At 37.4% G+C, this 21,788-nt stretch overlaps 1 protein-coding gene across 2 annotated transcripts in view; it reads right to left on the bottom strand.

Moving 5' to 3' along the window:
• The window catches only part of arhgap46b (Rho GTPase activating protein 46b), a 60,470-nt gene extending 38,908 nt beyond the window's left edge, over positions 1–21,562 (bottom strand). The window contains exon 1 of one of the 2 annotated variants that reach the window (XM_056733406.1): positions 21,437–21,562. In XM_056733406.1, coding sequence (XP_056589384.1) covers positions 21,437–21,450 — 14 coding nt within the window. In that variant the 5' untranslated portion in view covers positions 21,451–21,562. Of the gene's footprint in view, positions 1–551; positions 661–21,436 lie in introns of those variants that run through there. The other variant, XM_056733407.1, reaches the window with a different exon arrangement.
• Positions 21,563–21,788: the final 226 nt, after the last annotated feature.

The following is a 21,788-nucleotide window of genomic DNA, read 5'->3' as shown; positions in this document are numbered from 1 at the left end:
GGAAATAGAATTTGCCTATTCAAAATGACAGAACAGAATAATAAAATAATAAAACTGTGTCAGTCTCAGAAAATATCTACAAAATAGCATGCTAAAACACCTGTTTAACTCTCACCAAAAGGGTAAACCTGTACTTACTTGACACCTGTTGCAGTCTTTGATCGTTTTTATCTTTTCTCTGATTTTTAAACCTTTTGCTCTTGCATTGGAGACTTACAGAAGTTCACTGACACAGTCACAGTGTATTCTGGTGTCTGTGACACATCACAGTAAACACACATAACTGTATAACAACAACCCACACAAACACAGCACCCAGCGACATTATAGGAAATCTTTCATTTAAATGCTACCACATGAAACAATTGACATGAACACAATTGCTTTGATGCCATTACAGCATTTACGGCCAAACAAATGGAGCATGCTGTTTCAAATAAAACATAAGTATTAAATCCATATGAGCAAACCCTAATGCAAATCTGAATGATTTTCTTAAAAAAAATCATCAATAATCAGCCTCGACATGTAAGAATCCACACAAACTTTACCTTGTGCTGACACCATGAGCCGAATGTTCTCCTAATCCACACTCAAAATACGCTTGTCCTAAAAGAATCAGCCTGCGTGTTACACAGAGAGCCTTCTATTCCGACTCAAGAAAACGGAGATACGTTTATGTGTGCGTGCAATATCTACCTCCACCGTGAGGGTCTTTCCAGGACAGCTAGTGCCCCTACCCTATCCCAGCATGCAGAGTGACGGCCATCTGCTGTGTATGAGGGCCCTGTAAACCTAACCACACACGCCCCTGACCCCACACTCACATGACCAGAAGACATAAATAGCATCCTTTTGTGCATAAAGGCACGTGTCAGGAGAAAAGAGAAGTAAATTGTAAAGCAACTGTAAATAAATGAATCATCTCTTGTTTGTGATCACGCTTCCTATCAGAACTAAAATACAAAAGGAATAAACCTGTTTTGTTTGCTTTTGCGTTGTTGAAGTATGCACACTCTTTGTTACATGTTGCGCAAAAACAACAAACTTATGTCATCAGATTTTTTCTGGAAATGTTCTACTGTAAACCAATTCTACTGAAAGGTAAAACAGAGAACATTTAGTGTAACAGTAATGCTGTGTTCACTCCAAACACAAATTAAGCGATTTAAGCGAGTAAATTGCATACAAAGCCACTGCAAAGCGAATAGACGCAAACTCACCCCGGATGATGCGAATGACGTGAATCTTTACAAAGTTAAGAAATTCACATGAAGAGCTCATTGACACCCACTGTTGACACTTCCGGACGTGTGAAGACACTCACCATCCCCGCAAAAAAAACGACTTATTCTTGGGAGTAATAAAGAGCGAGGATCGTAATGATTCGGGTTCGGTGTGAACACAGCATTATATTGTGCCATATTATATTTGTATAACCTTTTCTATTAGTAAAATACTTTTTATTATTTGTTTTCTTGACTACTGAGGTGAAGCTAATTTGTTATTTTTATAAATACCATAGAGTTTTTAGAAAGACTGGCTACATTGACATCATTGGATTAATAAATCCAAACCATAGACCAAGCCATTAGTTCTCCTCCTGTGTGAAATGTATATTCCTAAAGGCCCCAGATGCTTAAATGATAAAAATTGACTCATATGTCCTATAAAAACAAGTTCATTGTTATGACTGTGTACTCAACCAGCTCTGCATGTGTTGCATATGAAAAAGTGATGTACAACTTTGGTAAAAAGAGAACTACATTATTAAACATGTTTGAAATATGTTGTATGTTGCATAGTTTGGACTGGAGTGAAAACTGAATTTCAGCTTTGATAAGAAATAAAAAATGGCAAAGATAACTCAAAACACATGCAAAGTTTATTGAGAGAACTAAAGAAATGGCTATTTTAATCTAAATGAAGAAAGAATATTAATAACTGATAAACTGTACTCAATGTACTCTATGTTTTATTTCCTGTGAGCTTTTTTGTGCATTTTTGTATATTCAAATAAAACCCATATTCCCTGATAAGATGTATTAAATGCCTTGAAGTATTTTCACCATTTTGTATAAGACTCCTCATGAGCAAGTCCAGCATTATGGATTTTACATTTTGCATTATGGAGGTGACATCAAAACTCTCAAAGAATCTCAAAGAATGTATTGGTTTTGCTACCAATATATTGATCCATCTGCTTATTAGTCTAAACACCTGAAAATGTCACTCTATACACAAGTTTTCAGTTAAATAAGTATTTCTGTTTTAATAAACATTGATTAGAATGTGACCAAAAGACTTTTTGGAGACAAGATACTTTGTGGGATTTCTGTGAATTAAAATGTCCAAACCAGAAGCAATAATATATAATGGAGAGGGGATGTCTCTTCATAGAACAAAAATATGACTTATTGTAATATAAATAATATATTTATGATAATTACATTTGTGTGTGTCCATTTATGATAAATATGTACCGATATGGATATGACAATCCAAAAATTGGCATTTACCTGACTGACTTCTGAACTCATGCATTTTTAAAAATGCTTTAAAACTGGGTATTGGAACCACCAAATGTTGATATGTGATATCAGAATAGTAAAAACCATTGATCAAAACTAATATTTTCATGGTAAGGTTGACATTTGCCAGGAATTGCCATCATATTTTAATAATAATATAGAAGACATAACCAAAGGGAACATTAAAAGCAATAAAATTGTCCCTCCGGACATGATTTTGGCGACTGCCGTACATAAGTACATTAGCAACCATCTGAGACCATTTCTGAACCACAGAGCATCATGTAATTGCCTGGTCACACGCACGCACACACACACACACACACACACCGCGTAGAGAACAGTGTGGTGTTTCGCAGCATGTTGCAGTCAGCCATCGCAGGACAAAAACCTACATTGACATTGTTGATGAAAATGCATGACGACATGGAAATGAGGTTTGCCTTGACCAGATGTTGCCCTATCATTCATGTTAATAAATACTGAAATCTCTTTATCAGTCTTTATAAGCAGGGCCAGATCTAGGAATTTGTTTGCATAACCCCCCAAAAAAGGCTGTACAATCTGTGCATTGTTTGTGTATTACTGGACAACACCAGGGCCCAGTTGCATAAACTTAGCCGCATAATAAAAACTGCGTCTTAACAGCTATTCTGACAAACTAGGAATTAGTTAGGATTAATCAGTATTACTTTTCATATTTAAATGAGCACAATCTACCTTATGTAACTGATTTAAATAAGTTATGACCAGTCTTGAAGAGAAAAATTAGATGTATAACATCTTAAACTAGTCTGTTTATGCAAGCGGCACCAGGGTGGGTCTAAGTCCACCTGTACTTTATCACGTTTACAAGTAAACAACAAAATTCACTGTGATTGTGGAGAGTGCTGAACATCTCTTACCAACAGAACTAAGCTACAAGATAAAACAGAGCTGTATTGTTTTAGAAGTAGACCAGCACCCACACCGACTAGATAAAGATGTTATTTATCTTAGGCTGAAAACACTCAATATAAACTCTCAAATGCTGCTTTTGTAACCGTGTGCGCTGTATCTCTGTGTGCTTCAGAGGAAAATATGCTTGTTTTTTGGAAAAACTGACCTCAAAACAACTTGAAAATCGACTTTCCCTTCTTCCATGAGATGAAAACACATCAGTGTGCAAATATTTAACATTTCATTTGTTGAGGAAACTTTTTCTGCATAGCTTTAAAAGGAGATTCAGTGGTCATACAATCAGTGTACGTGACCTGTTTTATGATCACATCCAGGCATGCCGACATCAAAAGAAGTTGGTGTTACATGAATGTTTGTGGCTGGACAACAGAGAAATGTTTTATTTCCAATCTAATATAAAAACAATCTGTGTTTTCATAAAGGGATAGTGCAACCCCCCAAAATACCAAAAATAATAATATATTCACACTCATCAAACCTGTTTATGACTCTTTCTCCTGTGAAACACATAAGAAATAATGAGTAAACGATGAAAGAATTGTTATTTCTGGGTGCACTTTTAATTTTCCTCCATATTTTTGTACACAAGACAAAGATTTTAGAGGAACAAGGCTGGGTTTCCCGAAACCTTCTTAACGCGACGTCATTCTTAATTTACACTTTAAGAGTGGTAGGGATTATGGACGGGTACCGAGAACTGGTACTTTTTGGACCGGTATATAATTGGGTCGATACCAGAGTATCAATAAGGAAAATTCCTGTCTAACATACCCCCGCATGGGAGGACTGGGGAACAGACATCCCACCCTTAACAGTGTTTAGTGACACCAAATGCACACACACACACACACACACCAATAAACATGCAAATCTCCCTCCTATAGTTTCACAGCTGTGACTCTTCCCAGGGCAACTTGTCATCTGTTGGACTTCTGTGCACTCGAGGAGAATCTGTTAGATTACAGCCAGCTCTGTTTGAGGAATATAAAGGGCTTGTTCTAATCCTCTAGTGCACTTCTCTGTAGAGAGACACACTAAGACGGGCTCCTGTGTTTGAGATCAAATGAGTTTAGCATCTGTTTTGTTTACACTGTGGTTGCGGCTGCACGCTGCACGCTGCACGCTATGGCTCCAGCTCATGTGTGTAGTTTGCTTTCTATCTTTTTGTTTGTATGTGAGATGTTATTACATTCACAAGTATACATCCAAGTACATCACTGCAGCCATTATCACTTTTACAGTATAACTCTTCTCATGCACATTATAAGATATATATATAAAATAAAGAAATGATATAGTTTAGGAATGATTGAAATGTTTGTTTGGGGTCCGGTGGCCTATTAGAAACATGACTATCAAACAAGGTCATAGAAATGGTGCAGTTTGACACACCCTGACTTTAATTCCGGTTTTTGTTCCAGTATTTACTGTATCTGTCAGGCTGTAAATAAGTTCTTCATCTTGATTGTGGCGATCAGGCCAAAGCTCACCACAATTGGGTTTGCTTTCATGTTCACTCAAACACTGGATACTTTCATAGAAATGAGGAGTGGAAAACAACAGACAGTTGATAACACTATTTATTTATTTGCACGTTTCTGCATTCTTTTGTGAATGTCAGTTAGCTGGAATCTCCAGAGGCACTTGGGAGGCGAGTCATTTATATGAAATAGGATGCCCACGGTGTAACAAACACGGCTAAAAAAAGGATTGCATTATGAAACTCTAAACTATCCGCATAGATCTGGTCAACCAACGTTACTGACCAAAAGCAAGGCCACTTAAAAAGAAAAATAATTAAACCAATATCTAAGGTGACCGCCAGAGTGAACAATGCGAAATGAGAAAAAAGTTGACCTTTAGTCACATAAATTATGTAAAGACAGCCAATCGGAAATTAAAGCTAGAGGTTTTTAAAAAGCTCAATTTGTGCCATATGTGAACCTGGACAACAAAACCAGTCGTAGGGGTCATATTTTAAACTAAAATATTTACATAATATGAAAGCTGAATTAATAAGCTTTCTATTGATGTATGCATTGTTAGAATATGACAATATCTGGCTGAGATACAACCGTTTAAAACTCTGGGATCTGAGAGTGCAAAAAAATCAAAATATTGAGAAAATTGCCTTTTCTCAACGCGAGGTCACAGCGTTGTGTAGGTTCCTCTGCTCTGTAGGTAAAGCAGTGGGTGTGGGATATCCGGTGATATCCATTAAAACAGGTCCACCCGTGCAACTCAATATGTAAATAAACAGAAGCTACAGCACCACAAACACACACACACAAAATGTGTCCCCAAAAAATAGTTAAGTTGGTCCACACATGCACACACACTTCATTTATGTTACTGAATGGCGACATTAAATATACGGTTTCAGCAGCAACAACATAAACAAATGTGATGTGGTCCAAACTTACCTTATGATAGACCTCTGCTAAGACTCTATAACTATAGAGTAATTTTAATTTAATTAAATACAATTAACATACAATAAATTATTAAAAGGAATGAATATAAATGAAATACATAAATATTTTGTAATATTATAACTAAACACAGACCGGATGTTAACTTCTGCATGTGATGAAACCATCTATGCATTTTTGTTGGTTTTATAGAGCTAGTTACAAATACTACAACCCATAAATCCCAAAATACAGAAGACGATTAGCATTTTTTAAACGAAAAAACTTTCTTTAGTATATTTTTTAGAAATGAGAATGCCCTCAAAAGGAGGTTTTGCTGTACTTGTCAGGCTTTGCACCCTTCTCACACATGTGTGACACTTGTGTTTTACACTTGACCATCTGCTTGTGTTTTGAATTACGTTCTGTGTCCTCCTCACTAGTATAAATGACATCCCCTGACACCTTTTTGACAGCACAGGAAAACCAAATCTACTTTCTTCAAACCCCACACACAAAGTAAGTGTACAAGGTCAGTAGATGAGCTATAATTTTCACAGAATGTTGTTCTTGTGTCGTTCAAACGATGAAAACTTTGTCGCTTCCACACAGATTTCACTAAATATTCTTCGATATTGCTTCACTCAGTGTTATTTAAGCAGTGCTTTGATATATCATGCGTTCATGACGACAAAAGTGCGCTGTGTGCCTTTAGTGGAAAGATGATATCAGGAGAGCTTACATTTCTGTTTGGCATGTTGTGTGTCTTCAAAGCAAAAGGAATCGAAACACCCCGCTTTATCTGTGCATGCTATATTAACACACTTTGTAAATCAAGCACCGACTCTCATGGTCCTCATCCGTATATCTTTGTGTAAACAGCATTCATGCACTTATAAGCTATAAAAGTGATAAACTATTTCGGTCGGATATATGCAATAAAAAAATGTAGTTTCCTTTTATAGACGTAATTATGGAAACAAAGGTGAGGTTGGCATTTGTTGACATAACATCGCAATAGTGCGGTTAAACGAACTTTGGTTAAGATCGGCACACAGCGCATGGGCTGTGGAATGTCAGATAGCCGCAGGGAAGTGAAGGCCGTTTGTGGGGAGCGTAGTGTGTGGTCTTGAGGAATGCACACTGCTGTATGTCTGTGTGAAGTGCAGGTTTTATCCACACACCTCCAAGGACACCTGTGTGACATTCCAAAATCCAGAGGATTTTAGACCACTGTTAGTGTGTGTTGTGTTATAATAGAATGTGAAGTCAAGACCTGAAGCGAATGCACACACCTTACTGACTCGATCAAAATTAAAGATGCAAATCAATTTCAATGGCATGATGAGACAGGTTTTGGAGACTTTAAGGTTTTAGTGGTTTTCTAGGGCTAGCATAACAAATATTACGGTTGTTCACAAGTAACACGTTAAACAAACTCGTAAATATTACAATTCAACATTTAAAACGTTCTGCACAGTACAAGAGCATAAATGATTCCTCAAAATGTGACTTTTGCACATTGGATTTAGAGGGTCAAAATGAAACCAGCTAAACAAACCTATAACACTTCGTTGGTCCAGAAGAACTTACTTTTAGGGTTTTTAACACTGCACAAACGTGTTAACAAAATACAACATTTGTATCAAAATGTCAAACAAATATATTTAAGATTTAATCATTGTAAGACAAAACAAAATTCAATAAAAAACGAAACCGGCAGTGCTTCTGGACCATTGTTAAATCATATATAGTTAAATATTGGCAGGGACCAGAATATCATAAACATTTGAGGTGGGCAGCTGGGCACTATTGATTTAGGCAAGCTATCACCTAGAGACCACAAAGAATACATTTCTTGGCAAGAATATTTTTCATTTTTATACTTAATAATTTATTTACGCTTAATACCCTAGCACCACTTAACAGTGCACAAAAAACCACAAGCAATCCTTTAAACTTTAAATTGCACAATATCTTGAAATGATCCAAATATTCAAAAGGTATAAAACCCAATATGAGTAAATTCAACACAACTCGCATGAATTATTCTTATTCCTACAATTTAGTACGATTTGATTTTGCACCAGTGTCGTAAGGTTTAGGGGAGGGGTTAGGGGGCTTTTTTAAGTTTTTTTTTCTTCACATTTATACGAATGAATCACATCATTAAAAAGTCCTGAATTACCCTGAGATAACGTTGATATATCGCAATGGTTGGCAATAACTGAATGATTTAATAATTCAAAAAGTTATGTAGAGTCAAAAGTTTGGGGTCAATATGAATAGCATAGAGACTATGACACGAATGTTAATGCATGTGTACTTTGATGTGCAGGGATGTAATAATATGCTCACCTCACGATTCAATACGATACTGCGTTTACGATTACATCGTGAATTTGTAAAAAAGAAGATATATATATATATATATAAAACACTCAAATGACATATTTTCCCCCCAAAACATTAAACAGTTTTAGTAACTTTTGTTACTCTGTTAAAGAATCGACAACATTCACAGTTTAATTTTTAAAAAATGATGTAAACTAATATAAACAAAATAATTCAGTCACTGAAAAATAAAACATGATACTGATACATTGTTACACCCCTACTGAGGTGCGTAAGACAACAATCAAATCTATAATTTTCATTTCTTACATATATTTAAATATAGCTAAATTGTTAATCTTACTCCATTATTGTCTTGCATATTGTACGTGACATTATTTAGACAACCATCAATAAGGTCAGCAGCACTACCCACATTTTCTTAAAAAAAATACTCTTTTTACTTATAATCCCTCACTCACCAAAAGCTGCGGACACACATATGTCACACACCGACACAAAACAAGCAGCTTGTTATGAACAGCCTGTCAGTCATTATTTAAACAACTCTGATTGGTCCTGACCAAACACTGGCCTTTTGTGATTGGCTTTTCCTGCCTGACTCCCGCACTGGCCTGGCTCATTCGCACCACAGTAAGAGTCAATAAATGTCTCCACACCACAGGCAGCCATTCAAACACCTTCAGCCATTTGGACTGTCACCGTGTGTGAGCTCGGCTTTTCTGTTAAGGGTGGAGTCATTTACAAGCAGCAACTTGCCTCTTTAAAGCCAAATGGGTGGTAAGAGATGAAAAGTCAGCTCTGAGTGTTGAGCGATACCACACTGTTGCTGTCCACCAGCTTACAGAGAAACACACATGCAACAGAAAATCCTCTTTATGGACTTTTACTTCATGCCCGGTAAACACTCAGATCACAAATGCCATGAAAATTTGATGCACACTCTTTACTTTGAACAGCTTATACAAAGACCCAAAGTCTCTGGCTGTGTGGGTGGTTATTCATTCCAGCTATTAGTAAACTCATCTGGGCATATTTGACATGCTTCACTGTTATTAATTTACAAAGAAGGAATGCTACGCTCAATAATGTTTATACAAACATACTGTAAACGTCTGTAAAACACATAAAGGGTCACTTCACACAAAAATCATTTACTCATGCTCACATTGTTCCAAATGTAAAAGACTTGTTTGTGAAGACATGTTTCATTAAACGCAAGTTATGATATTGTGGATATGTCAAATGATATTCCTGTATTTCTGTCGATATGGTTTACATAAACTTTGATCTATTACATAAGGCTTTTTAATGACAACAAAGAAGGTTGGTCATTTTTATAGTTTTGGACTTTTAATGAATCTGACAGGACTGGAAAGTACAAGACAGAAAGACGGGATCAGCAAAGGACCTTCGAGCCGGAGATCAAATTCAGTTGTGTCATGTTGGAGCACTACCCACGAGGCTGTCGACTCAACTTCCATTTTTAGTTAAAAATTACATTAACTGCTGTGATTATCTTTGTTTATTGCATTTGAATTCCTCAAAACTGAATTATAAAATCTGAACTATGTCTAGTCAGGACACCTTGAGCCTCCGACGTGTCATGATTCGATTCCGCCTCTGTCCAATAATTTCTATTTATAATTTTCTTGTGTATCTAAGCAAAATATATCAACTTCCTACTTAAGTATATAAGTTAAAGCTCAACAATTGCACATTACAAAAGCACAGCAAATGGCAGGAGCAAACTGATACTGGTCAGGTCAGTTCCTCTATGTCTACATATCGCGCCAAAAACTTTCAGTTTTCCGATCTCTTCATACACCCACAGATTCACACGATACTCAATTCACAAGATACTCTCTCCGAGACCTTCGGCGGGTCTAAATATATCAGCATTTGACTGTCTCTGGCTGCTCAACAGTCTGCTGCCAACGCCTGTGTTTCCTAGAGATGACGGACAACAACATTTGTGACGCTCAAGCATAATCTAACAACATGAAAGCGCCATCGTCTGTTTACCATACAACATCTTGAACTGCATGAGTCGACGGTGGTTTACATATGACTGAATGCAACACATGGGCTGTATTTACATTTAGATTTAAGTGGTGAGGGACATGCAAATGAAAAGGAAATGACATCATGAGATTGCGCATTGTAATCGTGAGACTGCTCATTTTAATCTTCGCAGCAAAATCTTTATTTTCTTTTGTCTTTTGGAGTGGATGTTGCTTTGATGGATTCTCTGGGTTGTTGAACAATCTCAATGTACATGATCAAGTTCATCCGCTCTATGAGGTCACCAGTGAAGGTTAATTACCGCCTGTGTGATGAAGAGGACCAGGTGTGAACTCTATTTCTTTTACATCTGTCATTTCTATTCTGTTTGCTGGGGACCTCACGAGGGAAAACCTACCTCAGGAAACTTCCTCTCTCTCTCTCTCTCTCTCTCTCTCTCTCTCGCTCCATATTCATATCTCTCACTGCTTATACAGTTGATGAAATACAATCTTGTGTGTTCTTTGAGCCCTGCTCGATCAAAACCACACCTGCTGTTGCCATTCAATGTGTATGCATCCCGGTCAATGTGTACAGCAGCATGTGTAAGCTTATGTGTCTGTGTAAGAGAAAGCATGACTTTCCTAACACAAAAGTACTAATTTAAGTTTAGTCTTTGAACACGAAGTCCAAAGAAATACATTTTGTAATAAAGTCTGATCAAGGTTGACGTAGGGGCGTTAACACAGGAAGCATTCTTTCCCATCTTTGTTATTTCAATCAGTGGCTTAAGAGTATGGAAATGTGTACTTCAGTAAAAGTACTGTTACATTGCTGAAATTGTACTCAAATACAAGTAAAAGTAGTGGTGTTAAAAAAGTAATTGAGTAAAAGTAAAAATTACTTTTAGATTAAACTGGGTTTTAAACAGGTAAATCCCTAAACTCGGTTAGGTGCCCTGTTAAAAAAAACATCATATGCTGTGTTAGGTATGTTTTGATGCTGGTTTGCTTGTTTTTGCTGGTTTAAACTGGTCATGTGCTGGTCCTTAGCTGGTTATGTGCTGTATTAGCTGGTCATGTGCTGGTTTAACCTGATCATGTGCTGGTTTAAACTGGTCATGTGCTGGTCCTCAGCTGGTTATGTGCTGTATTAACTGGACATGTGCTGGTTTAACCTGATCATGTGCTGGTTTAAACTGGTCATGTGCTGGTCCTTAGCTGGTTATGTGCTGTATTAGCTGATCATGTGCTGGTTTAACCTGATCATGTGCTGGATTAAACTGGTCATGTGCTGGTCCACAGCTGGTTATGTGCTGTATTAGCTGATCATGTGCTGGTTTAACCTGATCATGTGCTGGTTTAAACTGGTCATGTGCTGGTCCTTAGCTGGTTATGTGCTGTATTAGCTGGTCATGTGCTGGTTCCTCACCAGCTTAAACAAGCACAAACCAGCATCAAAACATACCTTACCCAGCATATGCTGTTTTTTTCAACAGGGTGAGGCAGATTTTTTATGTATTATGATCATTTATTTTCTATAATATTTAGTATCTAATAATAACCTGACCTGGTGGAATTATCATATCATAAAGACAGAGACAGAAAATAGATAAATATGAAGCGACTAAATTTAAAAGAGACACTGACAGCTTAACAGCATGTATAAGAGTTTCATGCAAGTAGACATTTGAAATTTAAACCCCTTGTGAATTTAAAACCGTCACTGTTCTCCTCATCATGGGAACAAAAACGCTCTGACAGGATGGGATGGATGCGAGAGATGGAAAAATAGAGAATAGCACCTGAATCTCTCATTCCATTTTCCACAGGGGGGGTTTATAAAGCAGAAAGAGAGGATGAAAAGTCCAGAGCACTGTACAGCAAATCTGAATGCAAATGTGCTTCCTCTAAATGAGCCCATCTGTCTTCAAACTCATGATTGTATATGAGACCACACAATCAGGTACACTAACAAAGCACGAAACAAACAATAAAGGATGAAATACATTGAACGAGAACACAAAGAGAGAACATAAAAACAAAAAAAAACATTTGTAATGGAGAATGAATAAACGTTCTTCAAGATAAATTCACTAAGAGGTCAACCATTTTGAAGTAAATTTGAAAATCGCTCCTGGTTTAGAAATGTTTAGGTATTTCTATGGCAAATGAAAGTGATTTTTTCATTTATTCAGTCAAAGTAGCCATATATAGAGTGAGAGAGTCATCATAGAGATACATCCTAAAGAATGAGAGAAAGAGAGGTAGGTTAGGGGCAATTCTTTGTCTTGCCAAAACATTGAGTCATTCCTGGCCGCAGAAGCATGGCCATGCCTTCGGACGTTTTGAGTCTAGCCATTTCTCTCACACTCATCATTCTTCGGCCTGAATCTATCAAAGAGAACGCAAACGAAAAATGCAACAGGTCACATAGTTCATTCAGGCCTTGATTTAATCATGTGAGGACCGAGGACAGATTTTAGCTGGGCTGAGTTACGATGGATTACCGCACTGTTGCTTTAACTCCCATCTGTGCATAGCTATAGCAAAATAACTAATAATTATCAAACCAGCAGGTTCACAGAGAACATCTCGTGTGCTGTGATATAAAGGAACACTTCAGCTAAAAATAAAATTCTGTCATCATTCCTTTGCCAAAAACCTAAAAAAAGATGTTTTGACAACTAACCAAGCTTCCTTTCCTGTAATATAAAGAGTACATGTTGAGCAGAGGCTGTCAAGCTTCATCATGACTTGTGCGTTGTGGTCATGTTTGTCAAATATATTTAAATATAGACGGTTTAAAGCAACAACATAAACAAATTACTGCGCATGCGTGCGTTTGTGAAATGCCCTAAACTTTCGGTACACATTTGCAAACAATAGAGTGCTTCTAGATTATTTCTGATAATAAGCAAGAGAAACCGAGAAGAAACGTGACTTGGCTAAACTTGTCTCTCCAATATTAAGACTGCGATACCAAGCTCAACCGCTAGATGTCAATGTCCCATACAGTTTCTTTAACTGCCCACAGGACCCATTCAACAGATTGTTTATTTAATCAAATTTACATAACAAAATCGTTTTTTTAATACAGTTATTATAAAATGAAATAATAATAAATGTAAATTAAAATGAACATAAATTAAATCAAATATAAATTGTTATATTATTAGACACTAGCCAGACCAAAACACAAATACAGACCTGAAGTTAACTAGTTCAAGTGCGTGTGTCAGATGAAACAGTCTATAGCAGCATATTGATAACTTCAAATCTCGTTGGTTCTTGCATGGTTCAAGTTATAAACGTATTAAATCAGGTAAGACATGCAAGAACCAATAAAATATGACGTAAGAAACATATCGAGATGTTTAAATTTAGCGTTTGGATTTGCGTGTTCATTTCAAATTGCTAAATAAGATCAAAATATTGTTGGTTTTCTCTCAAAACCGTATAGTTTCACTTTAAAAGACATTTTTAACCCACTGATTTTTCATGATGCATGTAACAAATGCAACAGTAACACTAAGCAAATGTAATGTAACACTAAGCAACAGTTCAATACATTTTATACATTTGTTATAGGAACGGTTATTTGAGTGATATCCTCTTAAAAATAAAAGTGCTTCAAAATGTTCTTCGATGCCATAGAAGAACCTTTTGGTTCCATAAAGAACCTTTAACATCTGAAGATCAGATTCTCAAAAAAAGCGATGGTTCTTTAAAGAACCTTTTACTGAACGGTTCTCTGTGAAACCAAAAATGGTTCTTCTATGGCAGTGGTTCTCAAACTTTTTATGCTTAAGTACCCCTTTTTATGATTTTTTCAAGCCAAGTACCCCTTGACCTGACCGCAACATTCTGCATTAAAATACAGTGAAATGAGAGTCAGACCGGGTCCGGGCCCAAAAAATAATTGGAATGCGCCTTAAATTTATGAATACATTTTTTATGCATATTTGTGTAGTCCTAATTTCATCTAACAATACTACTATCATAATTTATTGACTTATTGATTTTCATTGTTTATTCCTAAATTTCAGTTTCTCTCACGTACCCCATTCGGGAAACACTGTTCTATGGCATCGCAGTGAAAAAACGTTTAAGCACCTTTATTTTTAAGGGCAGTTGTATTTTATGAGAGAGTTCAAGAGACACAGTTTGTTGGTTTGTCCGTCTACGACACGCAATCAAACGCCTCATTTAATACCGGCCTTAATCTGATCTGAGATTTAAAATACCTCATAATGACTCTGGGGATAAGAAAAGTTGGGTCGACTTGCCTACGGTCTAGACCAATAAACTAGATTAAAACCCATGCGGTTCTTCCTCCCCTTACACAATATTTATAGCACACTTTCTAAAACAGATACATGTCCACGCACACTCGGTCTAATCTACAGGGGAAAAATACTCAAAGGGATCACCCCAATTTCCAGTGAGCGGGCACAGGGGGACCTACTAAGTGAGGGTCAATCCAGAAAAACACAAGAGCGGGTTCTGCTAAGCGATCTCGCAGGCCGACCGTAAGAACATGCTGCTTTAGACACGCTCTTTGTCTCGCGTATGATTCTTGTAACAGAGATGGGAATTACATACGGATGTCTGGAAAGTGTTGGAAGGAAAAGAGGGATAGATGACCAATGGAAGAAATAATGTCAGATAAGTAAAAGCGTGTGTGTGCATAAACTGTATGAATAAAACTTGTGCTATTTCTAACTTTCATGATTACTGTTTTGCATTTTAAATATTTAATATTCTTCAATATTTATGAGAAATGTTGTCAGTAGTTCACAAAACGAAACAAAAATGATCATTTTACCTAACATACCTATAAATAATAAATTCAGAAAATATTTTAGTTATTGAAAAATATGTTTTGGAGTCTCTCAATTTTTACCAGGGCAATATAGTATAGTATATAATATAATATAGGTATAGTACAGAACACATAACATAACCTACGTCCTCTTTTAGAGAGCAAGTTAAATGTTTGTGTCTCTGCATCTGCGATTAATCTAAACTTCTCTGTTTGCATTATGTAAATGACTGTGCCATTTCAATACGTTTGTCTGTCTGGCAATAATAAAGCTTTCTTGCATGTCACCCACGTCTCTCTCGGCTGACTTTCCTTTGTATGTCTTTTTCCACCTCATGCAGAACTTCATAATTCAAACCAGTTCAAACAAACAGCACCTCTTCGTATAAACTTAGACAGACAAACACTCACAAACAAACGTGCACTTCAGGGAAGATGATGCTGACTTCAACACCAGATATGATGAAGACCGTCCAGCAATAGAATCTGAAATGTTGAGACGGATCCGATCAACACGGCCCCCCGACGAGGGGCCGCTTCATCTGTTGTGTTGTTGGGTAGAGTTTCACCAGAGAGCTCCACATCACACGCTCTCCTCACGCACACAGAAATTGATAGGACGGTGTCAAACCGACACACGGCTTTCCTTTCTTAACTTACAACGGCAGCTGAGTTAACACCATTAGTAAAACAACTGTAAACTTTACCGTAAAAGTTTAAAACAACAACGTTTACAAGCAGCCCAGCGTGGTTACTAGAAACTGGACGCCAATAAACACAAAAACCTAAATTTACTGGTAGCACTCAATTCTTTTCGCCACAAATACACTAACTACATGCAATTTCAGTAGTTAGGTTTTATTTCCAGTCAATTTACGAGAGATAAATCACCAAATCATGCATTTAGCTAGTCGCTATCGCTAATGCAGCCTGATACGCAATTAAAGGAATTAGCATTCCAGAGCTAGCATCTGCGCTAGCCACACTGCCAGACCATGGACAATGGTGGTGTTTGTCATTGAAACCAGCATGGTTCCCATTTACTGTTAATTAACAAGATCAGGAGGATAGATTCCGATTTTAGCCCCGAGGTTAATGGGTAACGCAAGGGTCGTTGGGTTTCTTCATCCCCGCCTTCATTCATTTTCATCCAGTCGTGACGTTTCCTACCCACTTCTATTTTAAAACAGAGTAAGAATAGGCTCATACACGTTCATTGTTTTTGAATATTACAGACCTTAAGGTCCAGTTCACCCAAAAAACGATATTTTGAAGAATGTCGGTAATCAAATCAAACAACATTGACCCCCTTTGACTTCCATTGTATGAACACACAAAGACTGAGACATTTTTCAAAATATCTTCTTTTATGCTCCAGAGAAGAAAGACTCGTTTACAGGTTTTAATTAACACATCATGACGGTCTATCAATTTGGTCCATAACACAAGCCAAGTACAAATTGAATAAACCTTAGAATGAAGACATCTGTGCTCCGGGAGCAGAAGTGTGACCTAATTCATTTACACAAGGGCACGTTCCCATGACTTCCTCTATGACATCAGCATACCATTCATCGCACACCTGGTCAGCAACGGTCACTGATTGGCCATCAGTAAGATATTGGGTTATACTGTTTGCTAAGTAAATATGTCAAAGATAAACATTTCTCCACACCGCCCCCTCCCTTCTCCTGCCAATCACAACGCCATCAAGTGTCATCAATTCCCCTTTCTTAGTCGTTTTAGATGTGTTCAGGACTCATACTTGTGAAACTTGCTGGATCGCAGCAGGACTAAACCCTTAAATAATATTTAAACAGGCAAAGCTTTGCAAGGTGAAAGGTTACGCTGATTTAAATCACACGCGTTTCTTAATCTGCATCTTCAATCCTCAGCGCAGAGCTTTAAACACACAACTAAATATACAAAACACGCACGGCTCAGGATCGCCTGGACCACAGCCCTCGCGGGTTATGACCATTCCATCAGATAAATGAGGAACTCCGCTGTGTTTGCAGATGGGCTGGCTGAGTGTACGGGGTGGCTCAGAGGACAAATGTGGGTGTTTTGAGGGGAACAGGTTGTCTGTGTGAGAGCGAGGGATCAGTAAAGGGTGTTAGTCAAGAAAGTTTGTACACATTCAATTTCTGCCAATCTCAATAAATGTAGCTTTTGAATACAGAGTCAAGAGGTACTAAGCCTCTGGGGCATGTGTGTGTGGACATTTTTTTATATCCCGTCGGGGACCTAAACCTTAATGCACACCAACACATGGGGACTCGTGTCACCGTGGGGACCAAAATTGAGCTAAAAAAGTTTTTTTTAATCTAAAAATGGAAAAAAAAATGTATGATCTTTAGGTTTAGGGGTAGGGTTAGGTGTAGGGGATAAGATATATAGTTTGTACAGTATAAAAAACATTACGCCTGTGGAGATGTCCCCACGGAGATAGTAAACCAGACATGTGTGAATGCAGCAGCAAGCAGCAGCACGCCTCGTCTTCAAACAGCCCAAAAGGGCTCATTTGACACCCCTTTTCATCTCTCTCCACTGGCTACCGGTCCAAGCCCGTATCAGATTCAAGTCACTAACGCTTGCCTACAGGACCATCACTGGATCTGCCCCGGCTTACTTTCACACCCTCCTGCACTCCTACACCCCATCAAGATCCCTGCGTTCAGCAAACCAGCGTCGTCTTGTATTGCCTTCTCATAAGTCAATAGGTCAAATAGATTCATGTAATCATCAACAAACTTTATGGTCTTCAATCAAAATGTGAGACAGTAAACTGGATTTACAAGGATTTTAACGATATTTTACAGATGTGATGTCAAAAATATGTTGGAGTATATCACATCACATAGACTAAATTTTTTGTCGGATATGCTTGGTGTACAGTAGGTATTTATTCCACTTATCGTCTTATAAACAAAATGTATAGAATGTTTAAAAGTGTAAAAAGGCAGCTTTTTGCACGTGATCTTTAGTATGTTTATCAAATAAATGACCAGCTAACGATATAGCTGCTTTACGAAATGTGCATGCGTCCCGTGTAACCCTTTGCAGTTCTTTAACCACGTCTTTAAATAGCACACAATCGACATCATGTAAAGATATTGAAACCTCTCCATAATTTTCTTATTGTTCATTGGTTTACTGTCACAGCAACTGAATCAATAAAGTTACTAAATATCCGCCGTCAAGTATTAAAATCTTCATCTTTCCTCTGTAAAGTAGTGACAGTATGCTGATGTAGTTTATAAGCGCTGTCAGTGTGTAAGTTCACATTCTGCTATAAACGAATGACTTGAAATAAGGCAGAAATGCGTTTGTTTACATTGGTCCGGAAGTTTCTCCCGTCTTTCGCGCAAAGCGTCATAGGGCGAAGGAAACTTGTGGATATCACTGCAGTAAACAGCAGACCAGTGTGCCAAAAAATAGGCGCACGCACCGGTTCTTTGGAAAACACACGAACAGTGTAAAGCCTTTTTAAAGCAGGACACACGCATTGGGAAGAGAGCTCTGTGTTTCCTAACAGGAAGACACCGCGGGGAGAGGCCGGTTTGTGCTGTTGAAGATAGTACTAGAAAAAGATTAACGCAAAAAAGCAAATAGAAGAAAACCATGATATATCATCTCAATCACGAACGCAACACTAATACAGCTAAAACACAACTGGATTTAACACACTCCCACAAACTTGTTTTGCATCAGATCTCTCAGCCCACGGCATAAATGGCCATTTCATATGCGCAATATTTCTGCGATTCCATTTTAAGTTTTAAAAGGCGAACACATGCAACATAAGCCCAAATAATTGCCTAGTAAATAAACACAAAATGCACATATCAGTTAATAAAACCTGGAAAATAAAAAGCCTTCTGGAAAGAAGCTGAAACCAGACTTGATGTTTTCATCATAGACTACAACACATTTGTGTTGGGTTCCTCAGTTGTTTTCAACCAGAGCCAAACCGATTTGTAATTTCATCTGAGAAGGTCCAAAAGTGAAACTAGTAATTAAGGCTTCGCCACAGACCAATAACAGTTCTGCCGTTTTATAAGCAACTACAAAGTTAGTTAAACGCTGCTATAGCAACACTGAGCTGATAGGCGGAGACTGTTAACTGTTGCTCAACATATGTTTCTTAGTGATGGGAACCATCCATCTGGTGGCAATGTAAACAGCCAAAAGCTAAAGATGTGTCAGACTGGTATGTAACCTTTGAAAGCGGTATCACATCCAACGTAGCAACCAACCAATGCTGAACTTAAAGTGGTGTGGTTTATCATTTGCAAACAATTCAAGTTTAAGGAATAGTTGAAAATAGTTAATCCAAAAGTGAAAACTGCGACAATGGTTCTTCAACACTTGTGTTAAGGGTTTGAAGGGTTCTCAGGCTGTATGTGTCTATAAGGATGTTTAAACATACACAAAACCTTTTGGTCGCACAAATGGTTATTCATTGTACAAAATAGGAAAGTATGATTTCTATTGATAAAGTTTCTTAAGAGAACCAAAGATGGTTCTTCTAGGCATCGCTGCCAAGAACCCTTTGTGGCACCTTTATTTTGAATAGTTTACGTAATCTTGCATTGCCTATCGCGACACGCCATATATAAACATATGTGAACGCACAAGGAATATTTGACTTTTGACTGTTCCTCACGCACAGCCGTCATTTAGTACAATATAGCACATTGTCTAGTCCTATGGAATTTTATTTTAAGCTTGAAGCTGCAATCGGTAAAGTTTGCATCTATATTGCCAGCTCTGTCTGACACACCAAACTCCAAGTTACTTTACATGGTGTGATAGTTTTCCCAAAAATAAAAATTCGGTCATCATTTATTCACCCACTTGTCATTTCGAATCTTTATGACATTCTTTCTTCGGCAGAACACAAAAGATGATATTCTGAAGAACAGCCCTGGACCCCCATTCACGTCCATTGTATGACAAAACCAATCCAAGTGCACGGGGTCCAGTTAACAACATTCTTCAAAATATCTTCCTTTGTGTTCTGCGATAGAAAGAAAGCCATACAGGTTTGAAATGACAAGATGGTGAGTAAATGATGACTGAATTTTATTTTTGGGTGAACTATCGCTTAAAGATTGTCAAAATCCCAAATCCTGTGAATTCGCACAAGACAGTTACATTTATACATTGTTATAAGTCAGGGTTTCCTAAACGGGGATTCACAGATTTTCAGTGGGTTTTTGAATTACTATACTGTATACGAGTTGTTAACAATATTTTGAAATAAAGTTAAAACTCAAAGAAATGTTAAAGGTTTTTACTAATACATTGTTTTTAAAGTTAAACATGTAATAGTGCTTATTAATTCTCGCAAATATTTCATTTTGAGAATTTGAAGGGGGTACTACAAAAGTTTAAAACCCCTGTTTTTAGCTGACAGTTGTTTATTTCTAACCATAAAAGTGACAGATTGCAGCTTTTCAACAAGTTTTTATTATGACACTTGTAGTGTTCCACAAAGGAAAATTCAACATGGGGTAAGCCAATGAAAAAATTAAACATTAAGTTATGGGTGAATCGTACCTTTAAGATCAGAGACTATAAATTGTCCTCCGAGGAATGCGCACGCGAACACAACACGAGTTTGTGTGAGAGACATTATCAAACATTCAGTCTCTATCTAATACTGCTTCAGTCCATATGTTATAGTGAATATTTGAATAGGTTTGTCGGGGTTTGTCCCGAGGTCTTCCGATAATGGAAATGAATATGGCTTAGCAGCATCATAAATAAAACATGTCAAAAATCCATTAACTTCATTAAAGATGACACCAGATCAGTCGCTTCGCATCTGTTCATCAATATGCTGAGATCAGACCTGCCTCAGTGATCAATCCAACATTAGTTTACATCTCTAATATAGATCACAAAGACTTGCTATAAGTGTAAAAGATTGAACCCACCAGATATATGAGGTATAGCTTATGTCTCAATGCATAGTCTACAAGTTATAATTTACTTTGATAGTTGTGAAGTCAATTTATGCGACCATATATGTAAAACAATGCATTGTTAAGATATTAAAGTTTATTAAACTTTAAATTAAAGTTTAAAGATATTAAACTTTAACATCCGTAGGACACACGTTTCGATCCCAATTTCCTGACTGACATAAGAGCGCGTGCAGAACATTTTCAAACTTTTTAACTATTTTTTGCATGACCACCATCTCAATTAATATACAATTGTGTACGTCACTTAATCCTAAACATCCAACAACGTGACACCCCGTCCAAAACTGTTTTTAAAAAGTTACAGTTTTAAAGTTAGCCAAGCCTTTAAATAGATCTGAACAGCGGATCGTCTTACCTTCTTTCGGACATGATCCTCACATTGTATGAAATAGGATTGAAGGCAATGAGATTCTCGCGTGTCCTCGGCTTGTGTTGTGGCTGTGGATTTTAGGCTCCGTGTCCCACTAACGTAAGAGTTTACGGCAAACAGTGGTTGAGTGGGTTATTCCCCCCCCCCCCCCCTCACCCTCCCGTACAGTACAGACTCAGCGCTGCTGCTCCTGCTTCTGGTAATCTGATCCGAACACACACTGCACACGTGATGTGTAGTGACGCCATCTGCTGGCGAGTAAACACATTACAAGAGAACTGCTATCAAGCTTTCTCTAAAAAAAGACTAAATTAACGGGGTTGTTACCAATATATAC

This window comes from Triplophysa dalaica, chromosome 20 (genome assembly GCF_015846415.1).
Source record: "Triplophysa dalaica isolate WHDGS20190420 chromosome 20, ASM1584641v1, whole genome shotgun sequence".
NCBI classification, from domain to species: Eukaryota; Metazoa; Chordata; class Actinopteri; order Cypriniformes; family Nemacheilidae; genus Triplophysa; species Triplophysa dalaica.
The sequence above is the reverse complement of the archived record's forward strand: the minus strand, read 5'-3'. Positions and strand labels throughout refer to the sequence as shown.